The 16,278-nt window shown below is 41.7% G+C and overlaps 1 protein-coding gene across 2 annotated transcripts in view; it reads right to left on the bottom strand.

Annotated features, from left to right (window-relative positions):
- Positions 1-213: 213 nt before the first annotated feature.
- RPF2 (ribosome production factor 2 homolog) overlaps positions 214-16,278 on the bottom strand; it is a 43,818-nt gene continuing 27,753 nt past the window's right edge. For both annotated transcript variants that reach the window (XM_066373462.1, XM_066373463.1), the window contains 3 exons: positions 10,676-10,778; positions 2,501-2,645; positions 214-1,757 (listed from right to left, as the gene is read on the bottom strand). In XM_066373462.1, the coding sequence (XP_066229559.1) occupies positions 1,578-1,757; positions 2,501-2,645; positions 10,676-10,778 (428 nt within the window). In that variant the 3' untranslated portion in view covers positions 214-1,577. The remainder of the gene's footprint in view (positions 1,758-2,500; positions 2,646-10,675; positions 10,779-16,278) is intronic.

Raw genomic sequence — 16,278 nt, forward strand, 5'->3', positions numbered from 1 at the left:
TCTAAATTCTTGGAACTCGTTTTTTTTCAAGGCTCTTTTCCAAGAGAAATGATTGAATCTCAAAAAAAACCCCAAAAAAACAAACAATAAAAACTACTGTGATTGATGGCCTTAAAAAAAAGGAAGAGTAAGGATAATATAAGTGTGAGTAGATGATGATAATCTTTTCATATAGCAGATAAATGTCTTTTTTCCCCTTGAAATCACAGCAGGTTAGAGCAAGAAGTGACTTTATTTATTATTGATATGTATAACATCATAGATGAGTCTCAAAGTAATTATATTGAGTGAAAGAAGCCAGACTCCCCAACTGCTCCTCAGAAGGGCACATTCTCTATGATTCCATATATAAAATACTAAAAAAAAGCAAACTAATATATAGGGACAAAAAAAAGATAATGACTGCTTGCAATAGGGGCAAGGTAGGGCAAATTATACAGAAACATCAAGAAATATTGGGAAATCATTGTTATTTTCACTATTTTAATGCATAGTTTTATAAGGATATGCATGTGGCAAAACATCAAATTGTACAATTTATACATATGCACTTTCTTGTGTGCCAATTAAACTCAATAAAGTAGCTTACAAAAAAAAAAAATAGTAGCCTAATCTGTGGTGGCGCAGAGGATAAAAGATTGACCTGGAATGCTGAGGTCACTGGTTCAAATTCCCAGACTTGCCCCGTCAATGCACATACGAGAGGCAGCTACTACGAGTTGATGCTTTTTGCCCCTCCCCACCCTTTCTCTCTCTCTCCTCTCTCTAGAATCAATAAATAAAATCTTTAAAAAAATGTAATAGAAATTTCAAAACAAATTCCTTGGCTTACTCACCTCAGTGTGCAAACACCCAGGGCCTTTGTGTGATCTTTAGCGGCCTAGCACTCTAAAGTGCCCGATAGCACAGATCCTACCCATTTTCTCCTTTCTCACTCTACTCTTCTGAAAATTTCCTTTCTCTCAGAGAAGGAAGGCAGGGCTCCACTTAGTAGCAAAATCTCTTAAAATAATCAATATTAAGGTAATATGTCCACAATCAGGTAATAGACATTTCTCTTGGCCTGTATTTTATAACACAAAAAATCTCCAATTAATCTCTAACTGGTAGAATTTCAAGCAACATAACTGAAAAGTAAAAGAAAACTGAGTTGTAGGTATATGCTGGGAGATGGAGTTAACTTTCCAGGTAGGTCATTCTGAGTGAGTGTGTATGCAGTTCCTTTGGGTCATTGCTACTTTTCATGGCTTCCTTCCTTATCTAAAGCTTAACTCGGAAATTCCCTGAGATACCAAAGGCATTCTGGAGATCCCTCCTCACTCATCCACCCAACAAGATAGGGAACTTTGTAGGGCAGGTGAAAAGAGGGAAATATATCACAGAGAAAAAATGGCACATCAGCATGTAATTTCTCAAGAGGCTTACTTTCAACCTGATAATAGTACATTACTGTTCATAATACATATATATAGTTTAGGTAAATTATTATAAAATTGTATAATAAAATCTTATAAATGACTAATGCATGATACTTCCCTTTTAAGTAAATAATAAAACTATTTATTGGCTAAGTTTCATCAATTTTTTTTAATTCTCTTTGATTTTTTCTCCTGGTCTTCTGTTATCCTTTCTGCAGGTCGCTTCTTCAACCCCTTCATTTTCCTAGTTTGTAGTTTGCTTAGGTCTTGCTTCTGCATATGAATCCTTCCATAAGTTGTACCAAAAGTATCATGAGAAACATTCTTCTTCTTCTTTGGCTATGAAACAGAACATATATATTTAATGGTCGCTACTATCATGAACTGGTAAAAAATGTAACGTACAACTACCTTATCAACAATTTCCATCAATGAGCACCCCTTCAATGCTATAGAGTCTATATATATAGTACTATTGACCTTTCTTCTCAAACTCAGGTGTACATACAAATCACTTGCAATTCTTGTTAAAATGCAGATTCTAATTCAGTACGCCTAGGGTGAGACCTGAGGTTCAGTATTTGTAACAACTCCCAGGTAAATTGTCAGACCCCACACTTTGACGTGCAACATAATAAAACTACACTGACCTTTAACATGCATTGAGAGAATTTCCTGTGTTTAGGTTCAAGAATTGTGACTATTATATCTTTATTGGCATTCCAGAGATGCCACCTCTATTTGTCTTTTAAAACCATTTAAAAGTCCAAATGTATTTTCATGCAAGTATGGGTTACACATCCTGTGCTCTGAATCCTCACTCTTCACAATGCCCCAAACAATTCTTCTCTTTGCTGAAAACTGGCAGTCTTAGATACCAGAAAGTTCTCAGCCACACTTAATGCCTGGTTTCTACAACTCTTTTATTATACTTTATGGTTGACTTATTTGCTTCTTCCTCCTTTTATTGGCTCTGAAAGTCTAATTATATATATTAAATGGATCTCTTGAGGTATGTATTTTAATGTATGCCACAAATCCTTTTTGCAAAGAGTGGAATATACAATCTACAAGTCATATACCTTGAGGGCCTTTGGCATTTTCATGGATAACTTATAAAGGTCATCTGATGCCAGATGTGTCCTCCTCAGAACCAGATCCAGTGAGGGTCCCATTTCTTCCAATTCAATCCGTGGAGTTCTGCAACCAGATTTCTTCAACAGCAGCCTTCATGAAATATGAAAAAAGAAATATTACACAGACTTTGATAAATATCCTATCCCCATCAAATATTTTTGTCCACCTCATCAGGTGGTGGCATAGTGGATAGAGCATTGACCCGGGACACTGATGACCCAGGTTCGAAACTTTGAGGTCACCAGCTTAAGCGTGGGATCACAGACATGACCCCATGGTTGCTGTCTTGAGCCCAAAGGTTGATGGCTTGAAGCCTAAGGTTGATGGCTTAAGATGTATGAGAAGCAATCAATGAACAACTAAAGTGCCACAACTACGAGTTGTTGCTTCTCATCTCTCTCCCTTCCTGTTTGTCCCTCTGTGTCTCTCTTTCTCTCACTATAAAAAAAAAAAAATTTGTCCAAGAGCCTTCCAGTTCCACAAAATGACATAAAATCTTTAGAAAGGCTAAGCATCTTAACTACTTTATATATCTGAGCCAAGTGTATTCTTTGATTCACACTTTTTTTTTTGTATTTTTCTGAATTTAGAAACGGGGAGGCAGTCAGACAGACTCCTGCATGCACCCGACCGGGATCCACCCAGCATGCCCACCAGGGGGCAATGCTCTGCCCATCTGGGGCGTTGCTCTGTTGCGACCAGGGCCATTCTAGCACCTGAGGCAGAGGCCATGGAGCCATCCTCAGCGCCCAGGCCAACTTTGCTCCAATGGAGCCTTGGCTGCAGGAGGGGAAGAGAGAGATAGAGAGGAAGGAGAGGGGGAGAGGTGGAGAAGCAGATGTGCGCCTCTCCTGTGTGCCCTGGCCGGGAATTGAACCCGGGACTCCTGCACGCCAGGCCGATGCTCTACCACTGAGCCAACCGGCCAGGGCTGAGTCACATATTTTTAAAACTAAAAAAATATATACAAAAAGTTTACAATATTGCTAAGAAACAGCAAATGAGATAAAAATTCTAAGAAATGGAATCTTTTGATCTGACTTCATTTTACATAAGATTTACTTAAGCATAAAAATAATTTTAATTGGGTCTTTGAAACATTACGTTTAAGTGATGAACAAATCCTTGTTTATCTAAGACCTATTTAGAATCAACTTTTCTCCATAGCACAGACATTTACTGATCTCTGGAGTCTAGAATGAACTTTAAAATCATAATATTACCACAACTTTCTGGATACCACATGTCCAAATAGCTCTGGATCTGGAAACGTGAGAGAGACGGTGGGGAGGCGGGGAGACCAGCAAATTCTGTTTATGAGTGATACCACAAAAATAGCTGAGAGACCTGAAGATTATCTAAGCTGACTCAACTTGTTACAGTGACCTCCACGGAGGGGAAAAATGACTGTATATTTATACAAGGTCACCCTTTTCATACAAAAGCCAGAGTGTGAGAGAGGCAGCAGGTGACACAAGAAAAGAAGAGGGAAGCACAGTAAAGAATCCACAAGAGAGCAGCAAACACCGGGATGAAGTGCATGTCAAATGCTCATTAGCAGGCCCTTTGGGCCTTAAGTGCGTCACACGCAGATGCCCAACCAATACAGTGCACCCATGAGAGGTGCATTCACTGGCTGCAGGAAGAGTCACAGTGGTAAATATGCTCTATCAGACACAGTAATCTATACCTAATTGAGTAAGACAAAAAAAAAAAAAAAGAAAGAAACCCACCAGCCTAGGATATGTAAAGAGCTGAAGTATAAAAGAAAAGCAATACTGAAATTAAAAGATAAATGAGTATTAGTATGGAACCTGCAGAGAACAAGCACAGGGGAAAAGAGCCTAAAAGAGAGTCTAGGCAGCCACTCTCTTCACATGGTTCCAGGAGGAGAGAGAGAAATACCTGTCTCGGGCTCACTGAGGGAAAATGATTTTAGAAGCTAAAGCTGGCGGTTTCAGGGCACCTTCCCAAAGAACTAATTCAAAGCATACAGGGTAGTGATCATTTGACTGTCATATCACACATACTTCTGCATTTGTATCCACATTTTCAGTATCTCCAAATAAATCATATTTATACTGCTGAACTCAGATCAAGATTAGTATCTTGATGAACACATCAAGAAAAAATGTGTTCAGCCTATCCAGGTGGTGGTGCAGTGGACAGAGTGTAGGACTGGGACGTGGAGGACCCAGGTTTGAAACTCCAAGGTAATTGGTTGGTTTTAGCGTGGGCTCATCTGGCTTGAGAGCAGGCTCACTAGCTTGAGCACGGGGGTCGCTGGATTGAGTGTGGGATCAGACATGACGCCATGGTCACTGGTTTGAAGCCCAAGGTTGCTAGCTTGAAGCCCAAAGTCACTGGCTTAAGCAAGGGGTCACTCGCTCTGCTGCAGCCCCTGGGGTACATATGAGAAAACAATCAATGAACAACTAAGGAGACTAAGGAACTGCAACGAAAAATTGATGCTTCTCATCTCTCTCCCTTCCTGCCTGTCTGTTCTTATCTGTCATTTCTCTGTCTCTGTCAAGAAAAAAAAAGAAAAAATGTGTTCAATTGATTACTTAAGAAATCAGGGAAACTATATATAAAATTTCAATCAAAAAGTTTTCTAGCCTGACCAGGCGGTGGCGCAGTGGATAGAGCGTCGGACTGGGATGCAGAGGACCCAGGTTTGAGACCCCAAGGTCACCAGCTTGAGCGCGGGCTCATCTGGTTTGAGCAAAAATCCCACCAGCTTGAACACAAGGTCGCTGGCTCGAGCAAGGGGTTACTCGGCCTGCTGAAGGCCCGCAGTCAAGGCACATATGGGAAAGCAATCAATGAACAACTAAGGTGTTGCAACGAAAAACTAATGATTGATGCTTCTCATCTCTCTCCGTTCCTATCTGTCTGTCCCTATCTATCCCTCTGACACTCTCTCTCTGTCCCTGTAAAAAAAAAAAAAAAAAAAAAAAGGTTTTCTAAGCCCTAGCCAGGTAGCTCTGTTGGTAAGAGTCTTGTCTAGATACACCAAGATTGTGGGTTCAACCCCCATCATGGCACACACAAGAATCAATCTATGAAAGCATATATAAGTAGAATAACAAATCAGTGTTTCTTTCTCTCCTTCTCACTCTAATCAATAAAAAAAATTTTTAATAAATAAAGAATACAGTGGTCCCCCTTATCTGTGGTTTCATTTCCCATGATTTCAGTTATCCATGGTCAGTGACGGTCTGTAAATATTAAATGGAATATTCTGTAATTAACCATTCATAAATTTTAACTTGTGCGTTGTTCTGAGTAGCAAGATGAAAGTTCACACCGTCTTGCGCTGTCAGGACTGGGACGTTAATCATCCCTTGGTCCAGTATCTCCATGTGTACAAGCTCCCTCACCAGGTCACGCAGCAGCCATCTCAGTAATCAGATCAACGGTCCCAGTACTGCAGTGCTTGTGTTCAAGTCACCCTTAATCACTTAATAATGGTCCCAAACTACAAGAGTAGTGATGCTGACAACTCAGATATGCCAAAGAGAAGGTATAAAGTACCTTCTTTAAGTGAAAAGGTAAAACTTCTTTGACAAGAGAAGAAAAAAAAAACATATATTGAGTTTGCTACTAAGATCTATAATAAGAATGAATTTCCTATCCATGAAATTATGATCAAGGAAAAAAAAAATCTGTGCTAGTTTTGCTGTATTACTTCAAACTGCTAAAGTGAAGGCCGCTGTGCATGGTGAGTGCTTAGTTAAGATGGAAAGAGACATTATATTCATGGGTAGAAGACTTGAACAGAAGTGTGTTCTGATTAACAGCACTGAGTTGCACCAGAAACATTAAGCCTGTATGAAAACTTCAGCAAGGGCTCCTCAAAAACAAGTGACACCAAACACCAAGCCATTTACTGCAAGTAAAGGATGGTTACAGATTTAGGAATAGGGTTGGAATAAAAACATAAAAATTACTGGAGAGGCTGTATCTGCCAATAAAGAAACGGACAAGTTGAAGAAGTTGATGAGGATTCAGTGCTATCTATCCTCAGTTTCAGGCGCCTGCAGGGAAGCGAGGGTGTCTTAGAACATATGCCCCGTGAATACTACAGACATTTCAATTCCAGCCTTTCCTATCTCCAACCAAATATCTATTTCCCAGAACTTTTAGATCATATCCCTAATCTCCATCCTGGATTCTAAACTCGTTTTGTTTTCCCTATAAGCTCTAAATTCAGTTCTGCAAGACCATATGGTACTGTCCAGGCCCGGTAGCTCAGTTGATAAGCACATTGTCCAGATACAACAAGGTTGCAGGTTCAATCCCTGGTCAGGGCACATAAAAGAATCAACCAATGAATGCATAAATTGACAGAACAACAAAAATTGATGTTTCTCTCTCTCCCCAATCCTCTCTCCCTAAAATCAATTTCAAAAGGGGGGGGGGCATGAGGCAGAGATATAGTGATACAAAGAAAAACAGAACTGTTACTTCCCTCTCAAATTGGCTCCAGCTATTAGACATGTTAATGGTAATTTCTACATATTGTACTTTCCTTATTTTTCTCCCTTGCACACCCCCTCTCCTGCTGAGGTTCTGTTCTCATTATTTAAACTCCTTGCTTAGTAGGTTGTGTCTACTTTTAAAGTATGCTAACACTTGTTTTGCTTACTTCTCTCCATAAAGCCTAACTAATGCCACTGCAAAAGCATATGTGGAAGTTATTAAAAATTTGTCTCAGAAGAAAAAAAAATAAAGATTTTGCTTCATATTTATGGTTCTGGACTTCCAGTGAATAAAGTCCTCCAAGGAACAGAGTTTGTCACTCAGATATTAGGGAGTAATTATTATAGGATATACAAGAGGGCAGTAACACTGACTTAGTCCCCTAGTAGGTCAAGTCAAAGGTTATATTAATGTACTTTCATGTTAAGAATTCCTTTCATCTAAGCTCAAAACCACTTATAAGCCTTACTAACCTTCACAAATAATGTGTGTGAATATTACCTAACTAACTTTTACCAGCTACTTAAGAACTGGCGCATGGTAAAAGAGTGGGCAGGGCACAGTGCAGCCTGCACGCATGTCCAAGGAGCCATACTAAGTCAGATACTGTAATTTACACCACATGAACAAGGCAAAACACCCAATTCTAAGTTTGTCATATTCCCTCCTCTATCTGCACCCTCTATCCCTCTTAAAGGATCAATTTTGGAGGGACTGCAGAATTACCTAAATGGTACTGCTACACACTGCAAATAAAAACCAAGGGGCCCTGAGACGTGACCTGCTCACATCGTGTGGTTGAGCTTCAGTCCAGAGACAGGTCACTAGACTCAGAGGGGATGCTCAACTTTCTTCCCCTCCCAAGTGTGGCACGGCCCATGGAGGCTAAGCTAATCCACATGCTCAGTAATTTTCCCAGTGGCAGCTCTCAATCATCATGCTGTCCAGCTTCTATTTCAAATCAATAGCTAATAGACATTATAAGGCATATATGAAACACCTAGAATTAAAATTTTATAGTAGGTTCTCTGATTTTAAAAATTCAAAGAAAACTTTTCCACTATAGGAGCTGCCATGCTAACCTAATATTGACTTCACATTATATTCTTAAGGTAAATGGATAAATAATGTGTATATTTACTCTGCTAATTTACCCTTGTTCAAGTCTGATTTGCTAATTTTTTTTTCTTTTTCAGAGAGAGAGAGATAGAGACAGAAAGAAGAGAGAGAGATGAGAAACATCAACTTGTAGTTGTAGCACTTTCAGTTATTCACTGATTGCTTTTCATACAGGCTTAGACCGGGGTCTCCAGTTGAGCCAGTGACCGTTGCTAATCCCAGCAACCCTGGGCTCAAGCCATTTATCTTGGGATTCAAGCCAGAAACCTTTGGGCTCAAGCCAGTGACCACGGGGATCATGTCTATGATCCCACACTTGAGGTAACAACCCTGCACTCAAGCTGGTGAGCCCATGCTCAAGCTGGCGACCTCAGGGCTTTGAACCTGGGTTCTCGGCATCCCAGGTTGATGCTCTATCCATTGCGCTATCACCTGGTCAAGCTGATTTTCTAATTTTTTGTCCATTTTAAAATTTTCTCTGTGCGTCTTTTTGTCTTTACCAATTAATCTTTCTTTTCACTGAATACATGTTCTGATACTTTCTGTGAAATTGTTCATTATCAGAGTTCTTAATTTATTGTTTATTTTACTTGTATCTTCAGGGTCCCCTTAACACAAGTTTTCAAACTAATTTTTATATCAGTAATTATTCATCTTTTATTTCCTGTTCTCTGAATAGGAGACACCAACTTTATAATAAAAATATGCTTTTTTAAAAAATTTTTCTGAAGTGAGAAGTGGGGAGGCAGACAGACAAGACTCCCGCATGTGTCCAATCGGGATCCACCTGGCATGCCCACTAGGGGGCATTGCTCCGTTGCAACTTGAGCCATTCTAGCGCCTGAGGCAGAGGCCATAGAGCCACCCTTAGCACCCGGGCCAACTTTTCTCCAATGGAGCCTTGGCTGTGGGAGGGGAACAGAGAAATAGTAAGAAAGAAAAGGAGGAAGGGTAGAGAAACAGATGGGCACCTCTCTTGTGTGCCCTGACTGAAAATTGAATCCGGAACATCTACACACCGGGCTGATACTCTACCACTAAGCCAACCGGACAGGGCCTAAAATATGCTCTAAAAAGCCAAAAATCAAGCTGGGAAATTCAAACAACAGACTTGGGGAGCTTTCAAGCTCAGTAAGCCAAAAATTATTATAAAATCCCTAATTACTCTTATAGTCATGTGGACATTTTATTGCATTTCCTTCTATTTTAAGGGAGAGTAAAACAGAAAAACACATGTGGTGGTATTAATCATATGGTAAGAAAAACTGAGTACCTCTGACTCAACACAGCTGAGACAAGGATGGAAATTATTATTATTATTATTATTATTATTGTATTTTTCTGAAGCTGGAAACGGGGAGAGACAGTCAAACAGACTCCCGCATGCGCCCGACCGGGATCCACCCGGCACGCCCCGGCAACGCTCTGCCCACCAGGGGGCGTTGCTCTGTTGCGACCAGAGCCACTCTAGCGCCTGGGGCAGAGGCCAAGGAGCCATCCCCAGCGCCCGGGCCATCTTTGCTCCAATGGAGCCTCGGCTGCGGGAGGGGAAGAGAGTGACAGAGAGGAAGGAGAGGGGGAGGGGTGGAGAAGCAGATGGGCGCTTCTCCTGTGTGCCCTGGCAGGGAATCAAACCCGGGACTTCTGCATGCCAGCCCGACGCTCTACCACTGAGCCAACCGGCCAGGGCCAAGGATGGAAATTTTTGACAAAAGAGGTGAACATTTAGTTTCATTTGGATGCTCCTGGACATAATCTGGTCAACTATGGATGGCACTGTAAAGACAAAGGCAAAATTATTAATAAAACCATGGGGAAATGCTGAAGTGCAAAAATGGCTGCACAGAAGACATTTTTAACTCGGAGAGTCAGGCTGCCCTGCCAGGCCACAGCTCAAAGAAAATGTCAGTCTGAATTTGACAGTCAAAGGAAGGCAGTTTGTCTGAGTCAAGGTACTCTCGAGGAAAGCGTGGGCTCTATCAATACAAAAAGCATGACTGTAGCACGTCATTACGTCTTTTAATAAAAACAAAATCAGCTTAGGATTTATGTTAGGATTTACGTTGTAGTGGGGGTAGTGGTAGAAGGCTTAGGCTAAATAAAATCAATCTAGGCACTTAATCTTCTTATGCCTTTAGACTCCATTTTTTAGACTCTAGGTTTTGAGATTTGCTTTGACTGGCCTAAGTCTTGTGGCTTGGTGCTCTAAAGCTAGTCAAGAAAAATCAGGAAATACTGCATAAAAGTAGGGAGGTTCAAGACTGCATTAGTGTTCTAAGCTCAGAGGGAGTGCAGTGTTAGATGTCCCAGGGCCCTGGGAAGCAGGGTTTTAGACAAGTTGATAGAGGAATGACAGACTTGAGAATCAGAACAGAACAGCTGTGCCACTGCTATTCTGCAAACTCTCTAAATAAACTTTTGGCCCAACATCAATTCTAAGTCTGAGCTCTATATAACCAGTCACACTAAAATGCTAACCATGGGATTAATAAAAACATGCTAAGAAAGGCACTTACTTATAGCTTCGAAAGTATATCTTCCCATTCAGTGCAGTGAAGTGCAGGACATACTCTAAACCAGCCAGGCGGATATTTGATACTGTGGGGCCTCTGAAAAAATCTAAAAGAAAATATTAGATTGTTTTAAAAATAATAAACTAACATAATTTTAAAATTCAGTTACAAAGAGGTGTATTCTAAAAGCTGTTTTGCACACTTATCTAAAAAGACAAGATAGTATAAAACAAACCCCTGAAAAATGACTGCTCCATCCCAACCCTCTACTAATCTCATGATCTTACTTCTCTGTTTAGTTTACTAAGCCATTTTAAGTTTTCAGTTTTGAAGTACTTCCACTAAGCCAATGCTCAGCATAGAAGTGTGTCATATTTATCATGGATATTAACTATCAAGACATCAAATCTTAACCTATAAGACAGGTAGGTTAAGATGGCAAATTTCTATAAAAATAGCTATTACAACACTGACTAGTAAATCAGATGAGACTTTGTTTTATGGCAAAAGCCAACAAGTAAGAAAAATCTAACAAGAATTCTCAATTAAGCCCTGGCCAGCCGGCTCAGCGGTAGAGCGTTGGCCCAGCGTGTGCAAGTCCCAGGTTCAATTTCTGGCCAGCACACACAGGAGAAGCGACCATCTGTTTCTCCACCCCTTCCCCTCTCTCCTTTCTCTCTCTTTCTTTTCTTCTCCCACAGCCAAGGCTCCATTGGACCAAAGTTGGCCCAGGAGCTGAGGATGGCTCCACGGCCTCCACTTCAAGCGCTAGAATGGCTCCGGTTGTAATGGAGCAACGCCCGAGATGGGCAGAGCATTACCCCCTGGTGGGCATGCCAGCGGGATACCGGTTAGGCACTTGCAGGAGTCTGTCTGTCTGCCTCCCCGCTTCTCACTTAGGAAAAATACAAAAAAAAAAAAAAAAAGAATTCTCAATTATATGAGCAAAGAATAACAGACAATACTCTTAAAGGCAGGAAAGAACCAACATCAGTGATTAGGCTGTTTTTTCCACACACTGATAATTATACCTTTAGTGACATGTGAGATGATTTTAAATTATGTACAAACAGATAGTTACTATATATTATTTATGTTATCATATAACATTTTTTTACTCATGGTTGAGGCATAAAGTTTGCTTTTAAAAAAAAGAATTAAAGAAAAATCCCCAGTGAACAACACTATAGATACTAATTCATGGATCTGCTTAAAGTTATGAAGGCAGCACATAAATGAAAGAAATGTGGAAAACAGCAATTAAGTTTGGTCCCTTCATTTTACTGCTAAGAGGACTGAACACCAAGGAGGATAAATGGAAACACAAGAATAACATTTAATAAGAAAAACTTAGCCCTGGCCGGTTGGCTCAGCGGTAGAGCGTCGGCCTGGCGTGCGGGGGACCCGGGTTCGATTCCTGGCGAGAGCACATAGGAGAAGTGCCCGTTTGCTTCTCCACCCCCCCCCCTCCTTCCTCTCTGTCTCTCTCTTCCCCTCCCGCAGCCGGGGCTCCATTGGAGCAAAGATGGCCCGGGCGCTGGGGATGGCTCCTTGGCCTCTGCCCCAGGCGCTAGAGTGGCTCTGGTCGCGGCAGAGCATCGCCCCCTGGTGGGCAGAGCCTGTCTGAGTCTGTCTGACTGTCTCTCCCCGTTTCCAGCTTCAGAAAAATACAAAAAAAAAAAAAAGAAAAGAAAAACTTATACATAAGTTTATCCAACTTAATTACTTAGGAAGAGCTGACCGAAAGCAGGTGATATAGTCAACAGGAAATCCATTCCGCCCCAATCTGTAGCTACCCAACATTTTCCTTCCCTCTTCCCATTAGCTCATAAGATGGGACCCGCAAATCTCTTTTGTTTGCTTTTCTTTGCTTTTCTTATGGTTAACTAGAAGAAAATCACAGCACTAATATGCACGCACATGTATACACCACCCTTCCCTACTCCACTAAACAAAAACTCCTCAGGAATATTTTTATGAACCAAGTATGTACTTTTTCAAGGTATTCTAGTTTTTTTGTTGTTGTTGTCATTGTTTTTGGTGAGAGAGAGACAGGGATAAAAACAGATAGAGAAAGCCAGACAGGAAAGGAGAGAAATGAGGAGCATCAATTCTTTGTTGCAGCACCTTAGTTGTTCATTGATTGCTTTCTCATATGTGCCTTGACTGGGGACTCCAGCTGAGTCAGGGACCTCTTGCTCAAGCCAGTGACCTTGGGCTCAAGCTAGCAACCTTGGGCTTTAAGCCAGTAACCATGGGGTCATGCCTACGTCCCACCCTCAAGCCAGCAACCCTGAACTCAAGCTGGCAACCTCAAGGTTTTGTACCTTGCCAACGCTCCCTTCACTGCACCACTGCCTGGTCAGGCTGATTTAAAGTTTGACTATAATTAATAAATAGCTTTCTCATTATTTTGCCAAAACCTGACTCTCTTTAAGTGGCCTCATTAATAAAGCCCTGCTTCTTGCTGTGGAGACTTACTGAAGTCAGAATTGTTCTGGGGAATGAGATACATACATTCAATCTCCCCTGAAACAGCTTTTGTAACACAAAACTTACAGGCATATGTGCTTTTTCCATAAGTTCTTAAGAAGAAAAACAAAAAATAAAAGTAGAAAGTTTTAAGAATATTGACCCTTACACACCATGCACAAAAATTAATTCAAAATGGATCACAGCCTGACCTATGGTGGCGCAATGGATAAAGTGTTGACCTGCAACACTGAGGTTGCTGGTTCGAAACCCTGGGCTTGCCTGGTCAAAGCACATATGGGAGTTGATGCTTCCTGCTCCTCCCCTCCTTCTCTCTCTCTCTCCTATCTAAAATGAATAAATTTAAAAAAATGTTTTTTTAAATAGATCACAAACCTAAATGTAAATGTAAAATGATTAAGACTTCAAGAAGGCTTGACCAGTGGTGGCTCAGTGGACAGAGTGTCGACCTGGGATGCTGAGGTCTCAGGTTCAAAACCCTGAGGTCACCAGCTTGAATGTGGGCTCATCCAGCTTGAGTGCAGGGGCTGGCTTGAGACCCAGATTGCTGGCCTGAGCAAGGGGTCCAGCCTCCCAGTCAAGGCACATGAGAAGCAATCAATGAACAACTAAAGTGACACAACTATAAACTGATGCTTCTCATCTCTCTCCCTTCTTGTCCTGTCTGTCTCACTCTGTAAAAAAAAAGAAAAAAAGACATCAAAAAGAAAATGTAAGAGCCTGGCCAGGCGGTGGCACAGTGGATAGAGCGTCGGACTGGGACGCGGAAGGACCCAGGTTTGAGACCCCGAGGTCGCCAGCTTGAGTGCGGGCTCATCTGGTGTGAGCAAAAAGCTCACCAGCTTGGACCCAAGGTCGCTGACTGGAGCAAGGGGTTACTCGGTCTGCTGAAGGCCCACAGTCAAGGCACATATGAGAAAGCAATCAATGAACAACTAAGGTGTTGCAATGAAAAACTGATGATTGATGCTTCTCATCTCTTTCCGTTCCTGTCTGTCTGTCCCTGTCTATCCCTCTCTCTGCCTCTCGCTCTGTCTCTGAAATAAATAAATAAAAATTAAAAAAAAAAAAGAAAATGTAAGAAAAGAATCTTTACAATCTTAGGATAAGAAAAGGTTCCTTAAACAAACAGTAAGAACATATCAATAGAGACAAAAAGGTATGAAAGAGACTTCACAAAATTAAATAGTTCTGCTCTTTGGACGATACTGTCAAAACAAAAAGGGAAGCCACAGACTGGAAGAAAATATTCAAAGACTATATATCACACATAGACAACAGATTTCTCTCTCGCTCTTACACACACACCTTCCTAGGAGGAAGAAAGCCCTGATAAAAATCTCTCTCCTGCCTGACCAGGCAGTGGCGCAGTGGATAGAGCGTTGGACTGGGATGCAGAGGACCCAGGTTCGAGACCCTGAGGTCGCCAGCTTGAGCGCGGGCTCATCTGGTTTGAGCCAAATCCCACCAGCTTGAACCCAAGGTCGCTGGCTCCAGCAAGGGGTTACTTGGTCTGCTGAAGGCCTGCGGTCAAGGCACATATGAGAAAGCAATCAATGAACAACTAAGGTGTTGCAACACGCAATGAAAAACTAATGATTGATGCTTCTCATCTCTCTCCTTTCCTGTCTGTCTGTCCCTCTGTCTGACTCTCTCTCTGCCTCTGTAAAAAAAAAAAAAAAAAAAAAAATCTCTTTCCCTACTGTTCTACTTTATTTCATTTGAACAGAAAACATAAACCAGAAGTCAGCAGCCTTACTTCATATTTGTATTAAAAACTTAACTTCCGGCCCTGGCCGGTTGGCTCAGTGGTAGAGCATCGGCCTAGCGTGCGGGGGACCCGGGTTCGATTCCCGGCCAGGGCACACAGGAGAAGCGTCCATTTGCTTCTCCACCCCCCCCCCCTCCTTCCTCTCTGTTTCTCTCTTCCCCTCCCACAGCCAAGGCTTCATTGGAGCAAGATAGCCCGGGCGCTGGGGATGGCTCCTTGGCCTCTGCCCCAGGCGCTAGAGTGGCTCTGGTCTCGGCAGAACGACGCCCCGGAGGGGCAGAGCATCGCCCCCTGGTGGGCAGAGCGTCGCCGGGGCGTGCCGGGTGGATCCCGGTCCGGCGCATGCGGGAGTCTGTCTGACTGTCTCTCCCTGTTTCCAGCTTCAGAAAAATACAAAAAAAAAAAAAAAAAAAAATCTCACCAACTTTTTAAAAGTGATCTAGGGAAAAATATAAAGATCCAAAAGAAGGGTAACCAAAAAAGCGCATGGCCTAGAACCTGGCCTGTGTGGTGCAGTAGATAGAGCAACAGCCTTGAACGCTGAGGTTGCTGGTTTGAAACCCCTGGCTTGCCTGGTCAAGGCACATGAAAGAAGTTTCCCATTTCTCCCTCCCTTTCTCTCTCTACCTCCTCTCTCTAAAATCAATAAAGAAAATCTTAATTAAAAAAAAGAAAAAAAGAAAGTACATGGCCTAGCTTGTAAGAGTGATGCAAGAAAAGCTCAAATGAAATAAATTTAAACTTGAGATAAGGCTGCCGAGTATCAGAGGCATTTGTGTCTCTAGGTGTAAACTAATTTCTTTCCAGAGTTAGAAAACAGCTGGTAGATGTGACTGCAGAATATTGAGTATCAGTAACATTTAAGAAATCATGTAGCCTGACCAGGCAGTGGCGCAGTAAATACAGGGTTGGCCTGGAACTGTGAGCAGGTCGTTGGCTTGAACATGGGGTCTCTGGCTTGAGCACAGGGTCATAGACATGACCTCATGGTTGCTGGCTGTAGCCCCCAGTCAAGGCACATATGAGAAAGCAATCAACGAACAACTAAGGTGACACAACTATGAATTGATGCTTCTCATCTCTCCCTTCCTATATGTTTGTCTCTCTAAAAAAAGGGGGGGGGGAATCACGGAGAACAATCACATAAGCTTTTCAAAAAGGGGAGAAAAAGTGGTGTAAAACTGGTAAAGTTAGTGCCAATTGCAGACAATGAAAATAACTGCACACTGAATTTTAAGGTGACTTGTGAACCCATAGGAAAGAATGTAGTCATCACATAAATCATTAGGAACTAGCATAGTTCACTAATAAGTCACCTATAAAAAAAAACCTTACAAAGTAT

This window comes from Saccopteryx leptura, chromosome 3 (assembly GCF_036850995.1).
Source record: "Saccopteryx leptura isolate mSacLep1 chromosome 3, mSacLep1_pri_phased_curated, whole genome shotgun sequence".
NCBI lineage: Eukaryota > Metazoa > Chordata > Mammalia > Chiroptera > Emballonuridae > Saccopteryx > Saccopteryx leptura.